Source organism: Streptopelia decaocto, assembly GCF_964273445.1.
Source record: "Streptopelia decaocto genome assembly, chromosome: 3".
Classification (NCBI taxonomy): domain Eukaryota; kingdom Metazoa; phylum Chordata; class Aves; order Columbiformes; family Columbidae; genus Streptopelia; species Streptopelia decaocto.
Genome location: NC_138656.1, coordinates 90,261,510 through 90,277,759, shown reverse-complemented (window position 1 = coordinate 90,277,759; position 16,250 = coordinate 90,261,510). Strand labels below are relative to the sequence as shown.

The window sequence follows — 16,250 nt, the reverse complement described above, 5'->3', positions numbered from 1 at the left end:
GGTTTTATTCTGGAACTTGGAAAGTACATTTTTCATGAATATGTTCTCTCATCTTTCCAGAAAACATAGATGTAGAAGTTCGTCTTACAGAATTGTGTGAAGTAGTAAAGGTACACTATTCTTTTTCATTTATTAAATAAATGTAATAACTATAAAAGTAGAGTCTGCTGGTTTCATGTGCTATTTGGGAAGAAACTGTTTTTTTCAGTGCTGACATCCTGTACGGTTCTTTGTCAACACTCTATTTCAAGTGCTCCTCATTCAAAGATAAATTGCTCAACTGACTCCAAAACTCTCAATGTGGTGGTGGCTTGGCGTGTCAGTTAGTAGTCATGGTAACTTTTATATACTATGAAACTGAAGATTATGGAAAATTATTAAAATCACATTGTGAATTTTGTCCATTTATAATTTGAATTCCTGTGTTTCAATGGTATCAAATAACAATCATAGAAGATCAAGCAGTAGTACAATAGTAAGTTGTACAAAAGCAGATTCTTCAAGTCATCCCCTTGTCTGGAAGAACTTGTCCTGATGCTGCCTCCTTCTGTTTTCCCTGCATTCTCAAGGAAACACTGTCTAATTCAGATTACTTAGATTTGTCTCCCCAACTCTCTCCTTAGTCAGAACTAGCCCCTGCTGAATAGCTAATGTCCTTGTCATGGGGAGGTTTAAGCACTTTTCTTACAGATTGTCCGTGCTTTGCTACTGAGTGGGCCATCTGCCCAGCTCTTGAGGACCTTTAGTTACTGTTGCAGTAGTATAACTGGAAGGAAATGGAATATTTGCTTTAAATAGATGTCAATTGTATAACTGGAAAAAAAGCCAGCACAGTTATCTTTCTGTGGGCAACTAATGATCTTACTTCATAAACTAGTTTTCTGCATTTACATAGCTACTGTAAATTCTTTCAGTACCTGTGGTTTTTTGTTTCATTGGTTCCTCCCTTAGCTTGCTCAGGTATGCTTATATTTTTTTCCTTTTTCTCCTTCCTGTTCTTTTGTGCAGTTCTCATCAAAAGTTCTTCCTTCTCTTATTTCCACTCTCACCTGCTAAGCTGGTGTTTCAGTATTTGCAGTCCTTTTTACTACTTGCTCTTCAATATTGCTGGAGTTGGGTATTTACTGTCTTTACTTTTTAAACCCTTGTGTGCCCACAATGAGTTTCTGAAAAACTATATTTTTTTTTTTAAATGGCAGGGAGCATAAGCCTTGTGATAGTCTACAGTTGACTGGCATTGAACTGTATTATATCACAGGATTACAGTACATTGTTAAGAAAGAAAACTTGGTTCGCACTGAATTTGTCTTGATGTGATCTGGTTCTAGGAAGCCTATATTGCAACACTGGTTCCTGAGCATGTTGAAAGTGAATGTAGATAACACTATATAAATGTTATTGCGAGTTGTCATTATTCCGAAATTGAGATGTCTTTATTAAATGCTTACAGTTGTATCAAATTTGGACTAACATAGCAAGTATCGATTTTTCTGTTTTCTGACTGCTGATTCCTGTTCTTTTCAGGCACACTGTATTTTTGCATGTTAGAAAATACAACAGTTGCAGCTCAGTTATGGTTGCCATAAATGGAATTGTTGCTTTATTTTAAAGTCAGCAGTCCTAATTCTAAAAGGCAACTGGATAATGTTTAAAGCAACATAAAATAATCTGTTAGTGTTGTAACACAGATTAATTCAATTCTGTTGCTTAGACAAAACAGTTCTCATCTGGAAGTTACTTTTTAAATTAAAATTCTCACTAAGATAAAGTATACTTTTTTGATTCTTGTCTGTACATTATCTGTTGATCATCATCTGTTAATCATCTGAATATGTTTTCCTAACTTCAGAAAATGGAAAATCCTGATGAACTGGCCGAACTTATCAATATGAATCTTGCTCAGCTTTGCTCGCTTTTGATGGCGCTCTGGGGGCAGTTTCTGGAGGTCATTACCTTACAAGAGGAGGTCACAGCATTACTGGCACAGGAGCATCACACATTAAGAGTAAGTATTGTCTCTGGCTTTAGGAACTTGGCCACATTCATACACCTACTGGGACACATTTTTATGGAAATGTGTATCAAAATGAGACTCCAGATTCTAATTTTTCGAGTTTTATTTGGGAAGATTAGTTGGAGTCATAAAGGGAGCTGTTGTATTGCATTTGTTAGCTTGTGTATCATGTTGTTAGAGTTTATTCTTGGAATATAATACATAAAATATGAGTATATGTATAAATTTATGTTTACAAAGCAACTAATTCATTCATCTTTTGAATAAGAAATGCAGTTCAGGAGGCAAATTGCAGTCTGTGGAATAGGATGTATGTGTGCAGAATGATGCATTTTTCTGCAGAAGCCATTCCTAATGCCCACCCCACGTTTCACTTCCCTGCTGCCTTTAAGCTGCCTCCTTACATCATAAAATAAAGTGTACTTTCCTTCTGAATTAAGAATTTTTAAAATTCATAAGCTTAGAAGTGTCTCTTAAGTGGGTTTTTAAAAAATAAGAGACGTACTGGAAATGATCTATTGAGTATGTGTGTATGTGTATAAAAATATCTGTATAGTGAGTGCCTACACACACAGTTGATCATGCAGTTCCTGTGGGCTCTCTCCATGCAAAACCACAGCAATGCTGGTTCCCATAGTGAAATATTTTCAGATATGATCTCAAGCGTTACCTTCACTTTCTAATATATTTTCCCTCCCATCTTTTGTGGCCGAGGATTTGAAGAAACCTAACATTCTGAAGTTTTCAGAAAGTAAGATTCATTAAAACAAAAACAAATTAAATATGACACCCACCACATTTGTCTTGCACACGTTACAGAATAGCTCATTTTAAGAGATTATGTGGAGGTGCTTCTTTTACAATCATTTGCAGAGAGCCTGTTAGAAGGTCTGGTTAAAAAGAATATGTTTTCTGTGCTTTGTAATAGTCACAGTCCAGAACAAAGTCTATTTTAAGGCTTTATTTCTGAGAGATTTGATTTATCTCACCAGCATTTCTGTCACTTGCATCAAAACCCTTGCTGTTTTGGTTCTGGAAGGGAAACTGATTATGAAGGATCATTGCACTGTGGTCTTATTTACAGACTTGATAAATCACATTGTTTATTAAGAGAAATCATGGTTGTGGAAATGGCCTATTCTGGAGAATAAATGGAATAGTTCAGAAAGAATGCAAGGCTTATTTGTTAGATGTGCTAGCCGTAGGAAAGTATGAGCATTTTACTGGCTGTCTATGAGTCTTACTTACCTTTCTGTGCTTTTCATATAAATTCTGGATTCCTTCATGTCCTTTAAGTTAACTAGTGGAAGGTATGAAATGAAAATACTGTTTCACTTAACCCACACTTGCATTTAACTGCTGGTATGTTAGTGTTTGTACAAGTATATATTTAATAAAACCAAAAGAACTATTAATACTTTCATTTTTACTGCTCCAACATTTAAGAAAAAAAAATATACTGCTATAAGTTATGTTTTTAGCTTCTTAAATGTGGTTTGTTTTAAAATCTCTGTAAGTCATTCTCTCTAGCTCTCAAATACCTTAATTACTGAATTTTACTGCGGTTATTTTGGGGAATATAAATCAAAGTAGTTAATTATACAATGTGAATTGAGATATTATGTATATTAAAAGTATCTCTGGGATACTTTCCTCTTTTCACAAAATTTAAATAGGAGTTCCCTTCCGTCCCCTCTCTTTTTTTTTTAAGTATCATTTGATTTCGCACCTGCATTTTTTCCCTTTCCAGTTGCTGTTAGGCCCAGTCGTTTTGTTATCTGTCACTACACATACCTAAACTTGTTTCAAGCACAACATCACGTTCAGTTTTTGTGTTTCTTTGGAAAAAAAAAAATTAGTCTTTAATAAATGCTGTTGAAATATCTTCTTCTGGAGATATGAACCCACACTTGCAGCATAGTGTTGTAGGGATGAAGAGTCTTACGTAGTGCTCAGTGTATCTTGCTCACAAGTGGCACTGAGTCTCTCAAACTTACAAGCCTTCTAAGTTGAGCTCAGAGGTGATCCTTGTTTTAACTGAAAAAGGTGAGCTTGTTTTATTTTTTAAGGAAGTGGCTAATTTCTGTTTGTGATGGAGTTTTGCAGTTATTGGATACTACATTATCTACCCAAACATCAAAGACTGAAAAAGAGATGCAGGGCACGTGTAATCTTAAACTTAGCTTTTTAATTAAAGCCTGATAGTGAAGAGCAAAGAGGCTGACTCTAAAATTTGAATAATATGGCATCAAGAAGGAAATTCCACCTGAGTCAACTTACAGAGAACCAGCAATGTGTTATTACTAAATTTTAAAGGAACTAATTTGCAAATGTGATACTTGTTTTCTGTACTTCAGAATGTGAAGAGCTTGTGTAAATACTTTGCAAGTATATGTAATTAAAATACATGTAAAAAGATGTAGCTGCACTGGGTTTGCCACATGTCAATAGAGCACGAGCCAGCAATCCATAAATTCAGTAAACCTTTAAATTAAAAAGATGGTAAATTTGAACCTTGGTTGGTTTGGTAGTTGATTTTTGGATCCTGTTTCGCAGTGCTTAGCATAATAGTTTGTAATTTGTATTAATATTCTCCTTAGAATTTATATTCTGAGGGTTCATATGAACTTATTTTGGAAAGTGTGCAATGATCATGTTTCCCTAGAGGTGTTATTTGCACATGTCAAATGATGCATGCTTTCTGGTTAGTGAATTTAGTTGAGATTTGAGAAATGATGTTCTAATTCTCCTCTTGAGAGAGCAGCTGTCCATTCTGGAATAAGATTTTTGTACTATATAAAATTCCATCCATCTAAATAATCCCTTTTATTTTGGAAATCAATAGTCTATTGTGTTCTCTACAGGAGGCTGAGTCTCTTTTAACTTTACCGTTTCATCTTGCAATATTTATAGACTATAATCTCCCCAGGAAACTTCTCCCTAGGAAAATTTAGTATTAATCTAAGATGAATGAACCCTTTCAGGGAATCACTCATCTGATTGGTTTAGATATTTGTATTAAAATACACTGTAGAAATGCCTGTCATCTGTATTTGGCCAAATGCCTTTCACCCTCTTTCACAGGTGCTTATAAAGCAGGTATTTCTGATGAAATGTTGTTAGAAAATAAGGTCATAATGGCATAATTTATTTTAAGTATTTAAAATTATTTTAATAATTTTACTTATTTAACTTGATTACTTAAACACTTTTTTCCAAATACTTTGAATATTAAGTACTACATTAGAAAAATTGAGAACGCTTTAGGTACACTAAAACATCCATCAACTGCCTTGTCACACTGGTAAGTTTTACGTCTGTGTTTTACTGAAAAATCTGCCTAGTGTGTGCTATTTTATATTGCAAAAAAAATGCACATTAAACTAGTTCACCTGTTTGTTCCATAGTGGCATCTTGTGGTAGGTCTGAACACACTTTTCCAAAAATATTTCTGTCAGTTTGATTAGTCCTAAAGTAATGAGAACTCAGATCTCAGACTGCATCTTTTACATGTGCAGGGACTTGATAAATATCCCACAGCAGTTTTTCTGTCTGATATTTCCTCTTCTTTTGTTTATGTTGAGAGGACCACAAAACCCTTAATTTTGGGAAGTCTGTAGGAACTAGGAGCAGTGGGAACAATTTTCTCCTGCAAAGTCGTGGTGGAGTCAGCCCAGGTCAGGAGCGCCTGAGTCCCTGACACCAGCTGGTAGTTGCTCTGTTTCTGCAGAGCCCATTTAACAACATCCAAGCAAATGCCTTGGTCCCTTCATAAGTTAAGCAGTGATTTAACACAATGGTTTGGTGTATTTTTTTTTCTCTCCTTAATATTGATTTGTGTGTGCTTTCAGAGCTTGCTTTCGACTAGTTTTGTACTGTTGCTAGTAAGAGTTGTCTGGAGCTGGTAATCAGATTTTCTTCAAAAGCTTTGGAATTACTTCAACCATTGCAAGTGAGATTTATTGCAAGTGGAAAAAACCTTCCTTTTCTGATCAAGACAGTGGCAGGATTCCAGAGATCTGGTCTCCATATAAATCCAGTTCCTTTATTTGGTAAAGTGATTGCTCGCATCCAACTGAGGAAGTGTGGTCTGGACAGTCAGGTAGTGACGTGGACTGTGAACTGACTGAAGGAAAGAAGCCAAAGAGTCATGGTCAATGGGGCAGAGTCCAGTTGGAGGCCTGTATCTAGTGGAGTGCCTCAGGGGTCAGTACTGGGACCAGTACTGTTCAATATATTCATCGATGACTTGGATGAGGGACTAGAGTGCACTGTCAACAGGTTTGCTGATGACACTGAGAGCTGGGAGGAGTGGCTGACACGCCAGAAGGCTGTGCTGCCATCCAGCGAGACCTGGACAGGCTGGAGAGTTGGGCGGGAAGAAATTTAATGAAATATAACAAGGGAAAGTGTAGAGTCCTGCATCTGTGTAGGAACAACGCCAGGTTCCAGTATAAGCTGGGCAACGACGTATTAGAGAGCAGCGTAGGGGAAAGGGACCTGGGGGTCCTGGTGGACAGCAGGATGACCATGAGCCAGCACTGTGCCCTTGTGGCCAAGAAGGCCAATGGCATCCTGGGGTGTATTAGAAGGGGGGTGGTTAGTAGATTGAGGGAGGTCCTCCTTCCCCTCTACTCTGCCCTGGTGAGACCACATCTGGAATATTGTGTCCAGTTCTGGGCCCCTCAGTTCAAGAAGGACAGGGAACTGCTGGAGCGAGTCCAGCGCAGGGCAACAAAGATGATTAAGGGAGTGGAGCATCTCCCTTATGAGGAAAGGCTGAGGGAGCTGCGTCTCGTTAGCTTGGAGGAGACTGAGGGTCGATCTCATTAATGTTTATAAATATGTAAAGGGTCAGTGTCATGAGGATGAAGCCAGGCTATTCTTGGTGACAACCAATGGTAAGACAAGGGGTAATGGGTGCAAACTGGAACACAAGAGGTTTCACTTAAATATGAGAAGAAACTTCCTCTCAGTGAGGGTAATAGAGCACTGGACCAGGCTGCCCAGAGAGGTTGTGGAGTCTCCTTCTCTGGAAACATTCAAAACCCACTTGGACACATTCCTGTGTAACCTCACCTAGGTGTTCCTGCTCCAGCAGGGGGATTGGACTAGATGATCTTTCGAGATCCCTTCCAATCCCTAACATTCTGTGATCCAAAGTCAGAATCACCTTGCTTGCCTCCTGGGAAACAGCTTTGTGCTCTTTTGGCTTCAACCACAGACAGCTACTAATTGGGCAGTATTCCTGTTACTGTTTTATTTCCTATTACCTGATTGGTTTGGGTATTTATTTTAAATTTCGTAGTCTACAATGCTAACTATACTGCTTTTCATGATTGATTGTTGTAAAATCTAGTTTTTAACCTGTAAAATGGTCTCAAATTCTGTTGTATAACAAGCTTCTCCCTTTCTGGGGAAAGGCTGGGGATTAGTTCTGACAAAATCATGTGTTTGAAAGGTAGATGTGTGTTTAGAAAAGCCAGCTGGAAAAACACAGAGGAGTATTTAGGAACACTGATTCTAACCCCACATGTGTATGCATAAACTCCTAACGTCATTTCTGAAGGAAAGCAGGTATGTCTTTTGTGTGTGTGTCTGGTTACTGTTGCATTTACAAGGAAGTTTTCCATTTAGCATGTTCTTTTTACTCCAAAACATTTTCCATTACTGTTCACACATGATGTTATCAGTGAGATTAATTTTATGTAATACAGTAAATTGAATTCTGGGAGGTTAGGACAGGAGTCTCAGCTTCTAGTGCGGATTAGAGATTGAAGGTTTAATGTGGTTTGAGTTTTTTTTTTTTTTATTATTAAGCAACTTTGAGCAATTTTTTTCCAGTTTTTCTTCTATTAAAAGAGGAAAAAGTAGAAGCTACGGAACATAAAACTTGATCCAGACAGTACTCGCTAAAAGTATACTGGGCCAGGTATCAGGAGAGAAAACTAACTCCCCTACAAGTGCTTGTCTTTGAAAAAAAGTTAGGGTGGTCCTGAAAGCCTGACGTTTGCCAGCTAACACACAGGATTTTTCTCCTGCATGTCTGTGCTTGGGCTGGACACAGGTGCTGGTTGCAGCTAGGAGTAAAGTGAAATTGCTGCAGGAGCTGAAGTGGGTCTGATGCTGCTCCGCCAGAGACGCTGCAAACCCTCACAGGGAAACCCCATTGCCTGGGAAACGGGATAACTTTAGAGGAAAACCCAGAGTATACTGAGGAAGGAAAGGAGTTGGGGGCCAGGAAGTGGCTGGTAAATAAATGATTGACGAAGCAGACTAGCTGCAGCTGTGGTTCTCTAAGTGGGATAGAAATATTCTTTTAATTGATACGAACAAATTGATGTTTATGCCCAAGTTAGTGCACAAGCAGCTGCTGACAGCCACCGTCCAACACATTTGTCTTTTTTATAGGTCTTGTTACAACAAGCAAGATACTGTCTTAATGCATTGAATTGCATTTTTTTATGCAGGTCATTGGGCAATTGCAAAAATGTTCTGAAAATGTATCTAGATTGAGTAATGTTCCAATATTTAATACTGGAAATGTGAGGAGTCTCATATTGCAAAGCCTTAACTTTGGGGTTTCTCTGTACTCTATGTTCAATACATTGATTATGTTTTTATTTGTAGTAAATTGCTGTATAATTCACCCTCTCTGTTTCCACACCATGTGTTTGATGATAAAAAATGCTTCTGTTATAAAATCCCATTTTAGTGTTGTATGGTTTATTGACTTCAGGCATACCATTAAGTCTTGAATACAGTGCTTGTAATTAGTATACATTTTGCTATTGTCTTTGTAATTTGCGGCTGAAATCTTTACAAACAAAATATTTTTTTGCACAGTAGTTTACTGTGGCCTAGAGAGTATTCATAGAAAATTTGAAACAGGTACTTCTCTGTATTTTGAATATCTAATGGGCTTCTACTTCTGAAGGTAATCCTCAACACATGCAGAAGTGTCCATCAAGCAGTAATTTCCTTTCTTCCTTTTGAAACTTCTTACTGTTTTTGTGTTATTGTTTCAGGTGAGACTGATTTGGATGATTGATTTCTTGGTAATCAAGTTTACAGCAGGCAGTTGAATCTAATGTAATTCCCCTCAGTCATCCAGTGCACAAGTTAAAATTCTCGTTTCAGTTGCTGGTCTTTTCTGTGGCATCCTCTTCCCTCCCACTCAGACTGAATGTTTTAAAAAACTACCTGTCCATCATACATACAAGTTAATAACATTACTGTGTAGGAATGCAGGTGGATTTTCAAAAACTGTAGGTAATAGAAAATAAGTTCTAACTCTATTTGGATCTTGCAGGTGCGCAGATTTGCAGAAGCATTCTTTTGTCTTGAGCATCCCAGGCAAGCTGCCCTTGCCTATCAAGAACTGCAGTGAGTAGCCTTTTGAAGTGCACAGCACGTAGTGTGTGGTACTGTTATTTTATAGCTTACGTAGTGTGGAGGTACCGTCTTGCAAAAGTACTTAACAAGTTCAAGAGAAACATGTCCTGAATATAGATTTGAAGTTTTTTAATGGAAGTTATATCATAAACTATTAAATAACTATTGAAGCTATTAAACAACTAATTAGTAGAAAAGCTGCTACTAAAATGAGTTAAACTACTACTAGTTTCTGTTACTGTAAAAATAAATAGTTCTACTTTTTTCATTTGGGACTGCTTCTTTTTTTCCAGTGCTCAAAGTCATCTCCAGATGTGTGCAGCAATCAAAAACACTTCCTTCTGCAGTTCCCTTCCACCCCTCCCCATTGAATGCAGTGAACTTGATGGAGATACAAACTCCTTGCCTATAATCTTTGAAGATCGATATTTAGATTCAGTTACTGAAGGTAAACACACCTCAGAGTGCAGTTTTCTTTTTGAAGAACTGAGCAAAAGTTATTTAAAACCTGAGTGGGGTTTTTTTACATTTTTTACTGGCTTTAAAGGAGTACATTTATTTGTTCGGAAATATTTCTTTAGTTTGAGTTTCGAGAATATGTAAGGTTCTATAATTACTGGTGGTTTATAACAGTTTACATGCATAATCTTGTAAACAATCCTTTTTCTTTTTTCCCCTTTGCTTTTTTTGGCGAAAGATCTGGATGCACCCTGGTTGGTAGTTCAGAGTCTTCCAAGATCAGAGTCCAATAAACTGGATAAATTTGAAGCTGAAGAAGGTTTTGTAGCTGGTTTTACTAGCCCGGAAGTGAAAATAAGACCTGCAGGTGCCTCCAGCATTTGGCATCCAGAAAGTGAAAAGACACTAACAAAAACTTTGAAAGGGAAAAATGAAGATGTAAATAAATCCAAAGTTAAGGTTACTAAGCTCATGAAAACAATGAAACCTGAAAACACAAAAAAAGTTGTGAAACAGAATTCTAAGGACTCAGTGGTCTTAGTAGGCTACAAATGTTTGAAAAGTGCAGCACTGGAAGATGCCTCTAGGAGCTCAGAAGGCAAGCCTTCATGCAGTGCTAACGAAGGGCTGGACCCTGCATTAGGTGGATTTCCTTGTGATACAAAGACCTGCACCAGGCAGATAAGTCAAAGAGAACTTCCATTTTTGCCATCCGGAACTGAGGAAAAGACTGACAAGGCTGAAGGTGTCCAACCAGGTCTGGGTAGCTCCATGCACTGCGAAAATGTGGCTATTTTTGATAGACTAGCTATCTCCCAGACAGATTCTGGAACGATACAAGGAGATAGTGCTCTACAACCCAGAGGTACGCTTGAAAGTTGTCATGGAGGTCAACCAGCTACCTCAGGAGTCCGGACAATTGAGGTGAAACCAAGTAATAAGAATCCCTATGAAGGGGAGAAAGTAACTGTTAGCATTGGATCATGGGCCGAGTTTCCGCAAGATGGAGTGCAGGGAGAGAATCTGCAGACCCCCAATATTCAGTCTTCAGAATCTGGAAATAAAGTGAACTCAGGAGAACAGGAAATGGGGCTTGAAAAAGAAGATGTTCACGAAAGAAACTGCCGACATACCAGTGACATTTTAACAAAAATGAAAAGTAATCAGCTTACTCTTTCTACAAAAGAAAGTCAACTTTCTGTAAGTGGAAACGTGACTAAATTACCTGATGTTAGTGTCACATATGCCTCTTCTAGATTTTCAGATTCAGGTGTAGAAAGTGAACCAAGTTCTTTTGCAACTCACCCCAACCCTGATCAGGTTTTTGAAAATGTTCAAGGACAAAGTGCATACAACGGTGAGAGAGTATTTCCTCAGCTTTTACTGAAACCGGACTGTGCTACAAAAAACACAATAGAAAGCCATTGCACTGAGAGTACCAGCGCTGTAAGTGAAATACAATCATCCCTGACATCCATAAATTCTCTGCCTTCAGATGATGATGAGCTGTCACCTGATGAGAATTCAAAGATATCTGTTGTACCTGAATGCCAGCTAAGTGACAGTAAACCAGTACTGGATCTTGGAGCAACTGACTTGCCAAAATGTGATGACTGTAAAAAACCAAAAACCAATTTGCAGCAACAGTGTGTTTTATTTTCAGGGCACTCAGATAACAAAACCCTGTCTATACATTCCTCACTCTCAGGAACAAAAGATCTTTTACACTTAGTTGGTTCAGATGAGGATTCATCCACTGATGTGAAAAGTTACAGCCCACAGGCAGACCTTGGCATCACCTGCAAGGACTCTCAGAACCTTGAAAGGCATCTTCAGACTACAGAACAGACAATTAAATTGCATTTGGAAATTACTTGTATGGATGAGCCATCTGTTGTTTCAGGTTCTTCATCTGTAAATGCAGTGTTTGAGGTTGAAAAAACAAATGAAGGAAAACATAATGAGCCTTCAGAACTGAAGGAGACAATTGAAGAACTGTCAGTAGCTAAAACTGAAACTGGTACAGATAATCCTTCTCCAACCAGTAGTACTGACATGGTAAAGCAAGGGCTTGTTGAAAACTATTTTGGCTCTCGAAGCAGCACAGATATTTCAGATATTTGGCCTATGGACAACAGCAATCCTGTTAGCCCTCAGAAGGAAACGTACGAAAACCAAGTTATTTGCTCTTCCCAACAAGACGAGGAAGAAGAGGAGGATCAAGAAATGATTGAAAACGGGTATTACGAAGAAACAGACTATAGTATATTAGATGGAGCTTCCAGTGCTGACCAGGATCATGGCTCAGCAGAAGAGGGAGCCCTGAGGTCTGAAAGAATTGATAGTGGGCATCTCCAAGACGGAATGACTGTTCCTCCTGTCTGTACTCCTGGTTGTCTCTCTTTTCCTTCTTCTCTGAGAGACTCTCCTTGCAATGTTATCTGTTCTTCAAGGAATAAATCTCCTGCAATTACACAACAGCCAGGCAGCACATCCTACAGCTCGGCTTCAGCTGTTTCCTGGTATGAAAGCTCCCCAAAACCTCAAATGTTAGCGTAAGTGATTGTTTTAAAACAAAGTTTTTTATGCTTTTAGAAATGATGTTAAGGTAGTATAGAAGGGGAAAGGGAGTGTGGTTGGGCTTCATGGTGCCCCCAGGTCTGTGGCTTGTGGATTCTGCATGCTCAAGTAGCATCACATTTTAGATGTTCAGGTAGAAAGTGTGTCAGCACTGAATTCCTTCTGTCATTTGTTTTGTGATTTCATGTGGTTTGACAAACTTCAAGCAAAACGTGGTATGTTTTGTTTCTCTAATATGTTCCTTTAAAAAACAAATCATTTGTCTCAAAAGTGATGTTGTAATGGCTACTGAGTGTAAAAATGGTGGTTTATAAAATGGAAGCTGTTAAAATAGCAAGCATAGGAAAATGTGCTTTGAGTTTAAAAACATAAACCCGAAAACATTCTGTAACTGCTTGTCCATTTAATTAGTTAAGTGAAGCAAATGTGTGATGCTAGCCAAGGTCATGGCCTTATTTTTCAGTCTTCAAATATCAAAAATGTAACACCTCAGAGACCACAATGCTCTAAATTACACTGCAGTTTGAATACCAGGAAAGCCAAATTTAGAGGAGCATCAGGGATCCCAGATTGCACCTCCTCTTGCTGTAAATATAGGAGTTTCCCTAAGAAACCCTGTGCTGCTAACTGAATGTGGGAAGCAGCAGCTTATTATGTTGTATCGGAAGTAAAATATTGCTTTCAGAAGGAAGAAAAATTAGAAGAGAGGTAAAAACAAGGAGAACACTAAGAATGCAGAAGAGATAAAAGACCAGATAGTCTGTGGTAAGTAGCTGAGAAAAGGAGGAAGGATTGAGCGGTGGTAGAAGAAAACAGGTTAGAATCAGACAGAAAAGTAGCCTCTGAAATACTGCAGGGTGGGTACTGATGTGGAATGGAAGGGATGAAAAGCAGAGACTATTTAGGGTGTTCTGTTACAATAAAAGAAAGAAGGAACTTGGAGTAAAATCAAGGACTTGGCCTTAGGGAAAGCAGAGTCTCCCAGAGCGTGGGATAACTGGAATTCTAGAGGGCACGCACGATCTGCTCCACAGAGAACCAACACTAGTACATTCAGTTCAGAAAACATGCCTTGAATACAAAAGAAGTAACCTCTGCTGGGGAGTGATAAGACCAACTGCCTGCAGTGATTTCTCTTCAGGCTGACTTCACTGAAGCCTGAATGAGTGAGGAATGAGCCAAAGATAAGTCTGGGAAAACAGAGAACAGAAAGTAGAATGGGAAGGAAACAGTGAGCAGGAGCAAGAGGACGGGATGCAGCATGGTGCTGTGAGGGACTGTGCAGAACAGATGCATTAGGGAGAGAAGCACAAGGAAGCATAGAGCTTGAAGTGCTGCAGGGAAGCTGATGTGCCATTAGTTAAGAAGGTCATACACAAAAAACTGAGGAGAAAGGGAGGAATGCAAGGGACTCTGAGCATGTGGGGAGCTCGGCTATTAGAAACTGTATAGTGTATGCCTTCATGTAATATCCAAGAGACCAGAGGTCTGGATCTGGCATCTTCTCAAACTATCAGTTGTTAACCTACCAGAGGGACTTTCTGGTGAGCTACTACAGCACTGGGCTCCAGCTCTCTGCTGACCTAGGAAATAGGTTTTAATTTTGGCAAGAATTACCAAAAATCAGTGGAAATCTTTACCTTGACTTCTGATTGATTGTGACATTGTTACTGCATTTAAACAAAGCTGTTGCTTGCTCAAGACCAGAACTAATCCAAAATGTTCAGTGGTTTCAGAAATACTTCAGAATTTGCAGGGATTTTCAAAGGAGAGAAGAGAGTAGCACTTGGGGTATGGATTTTGTTACGGAGGAAAAGGGGCTGTAGGAAGCTGCAATAAAAAATATATTGAGGAACTGGCTTGTTTTGTGAAGATAATAACTTGATAAATATATTTTCCTTTGTATCAATTACATAGAAGACAAAGTAAAAGGACAGTACAAAACTGTATCCTAGGAGACTCTACATTTCTCTGGCAATTGTAAATGTTGCTTTATCATAAATATGCTTTCGTTCCAGTTTCCTACAGGCTAAAGAAGAATTGAAGCAACTTAAACTTCCTGGATTTATGTATAGTGATGTTTTCAAACTGGCTTCTTCAATACCTTACTTCAGTATGGAAGAAGATGACTATTCAGAAGAAGGAATACATCTTATAGTCTGCGTCCATGGCCTAGATGGTACGCTGGGAAATGTGATACTGAATGAGATAGCAGTTCAGATTAGCTTTTGTCATTTGAACTCAGAACTGAATGCTTCTGAAATAGGTTAACTGGAGGGAAATGGAAGTCTGGCACTATACTGCTACATTTGACAATGTGTTCCATAGAATCATTTAAACTAATAATTTTACGTAACATTTATCTTTGGTAAAACTTTCATGCACATAAACACACTTTACACCATAGTTCATATTAGATAGATGTTCCAGTTTTTTATGTCGTATTGGTATTTGTCCATATTGTGGTAATAGAATAAAACAGTTTTGTTTAGAATTGGTAATGTTACATTTTCAAGAAAAAAAATATGTGTATCTTGTTAGGAAAACAACAGTATAAGTAAAATGCGATGAAGTGTTTATGAGGTTTTAAAAAGATTACATTACTGAGTCACAGAATGGTTGGGGTTGGACAGGATCTCCAGAGATTGTCTGGTCCAACTCCTCTGCCCAAAGCAGGGGCGCCTACAGCAGGTTGCCCAGAACCCAACCCAGTTGGGTTTTGTAATGTTTCCAAGGATGGAGGCTCTGCTGTGGTAGAAATGAGAAAATCTCTTGCTAATTGAAAAGTTCAAAGAGCTTCACCTGCTTTAGTTCAAAGCATATATGTGCGTGAAGAAATAATATCCCCTCTACTCGGAGCTTTCTGCCGTCAGTCTTTTTTGGGTTTTTTTTGAGAAGCTTCTTAAATTAACAGTGTAAGGAAACACAGGATAGCAGTAGGAACAATATTGGACTGGACCGACACTGTACAACTGCCTCGTTTATTTTTCAAATTCCTAAGTTTAAAAAAAAAAAACAAAAAACAAAAAACAAAAAACCAGAATAGCTTTTCTTTCTTCCTTGGAGCAGAAAGCGCCCTTTGTAAAGTGCTTTTAAAATGGAACTCAGAGGTATTCCTTCTTACTAGTTTGTCTAAAATTGACGCAAAAGTTAACTTGGCCAAAAAAAACTGTTGTTAAAAAAACGTGTCTTTGAAGCCTTAGAAAAATCCATATTGTTAGAATTTTCTTACGAAATGGTGAGTTCATACAAGTTCTTTCCTATTAATAACAGATTTAAATAAAAATCTTGTTCTCTAATTAAGGCAGAAAGGGTAGTCTTTCTTCAAAAGCATACACAATTGTTGATGTAGAGAAATCTTCTGGATGCTGGTTATACTGGCATTTGTTGTCTTGGGTACCAGTCTAAATGTATCTTTATTTGCTGACGGTCCACTCTGCCATTTTATTCTATGAAGTTTACAACTTGCCCTTGTTCCTTGCTCCTTCCCTGAATTCCTTAAGCTAGCTCTGAGTTCTCTAATTGACTTTCATCAAAGTTAATTAGGTTTTAGGGAATGTAATGTTCACAATGCTATTTATCTGCTGGATGCTAAGACAGAATCAAACATGACTTCCTAAATCCTTGCTTTTTTAAAAGTGCGTTGAATGTCATTTTTCTAGACTGTTTTGTCACTGCATTTGGCATTGCAGTTTATCTTCCTGAGTCTTACTGAATTTTAATTACGGCTGAGAACATCATTAGCTGTGTTTAAAGTTGTGCCATAGGTTCATTTCGGTATTCTGAGTGCTTATATTGCGAG

The 16,250-nt window shown here is 38.2% G+C and overlaps 1 protein-coding gene across 4 annotated transcripts in view; it reads left to right on the top strand.

Annotated features, from left to right (window-relative positions):
• The window catches only part of FAM135A (family with sequence similarity 135 member A), a 92,570-nt gene that overhangs the window by 53,304 nt on the left and 23,016 nt on the right, over positions 1-16,250 (top strand). For all 4 annotated transcript variants that reach the window (XM_082047584.1, XM_082047583.1, XM_082047581.1 and 1 more), the window contains 6 exons: positions 61-110; positions 1,850-2,005; positions 9,327-9,400; positions 9,703-9,857; positions 10,107-12,423; positions 14,467-14,627. In XM_082047584.1, the coding sequence (XP_081903710.1) occupies positions 61-110; positions 1,850-2,005; positions 9,327-9,400; positions 9,703-9,857; positions 10,107-12,423; positions 14,467-14,627 (2,913 nt within the window). The remainder of the gene's footprint in view (positions 1-60; positions 111-1,849; positions 2,006-9,326; positions 9,401-9,702; positions 9,858-10,106; positions 12,424-14,466; positions 14,628-16,250) is intronic.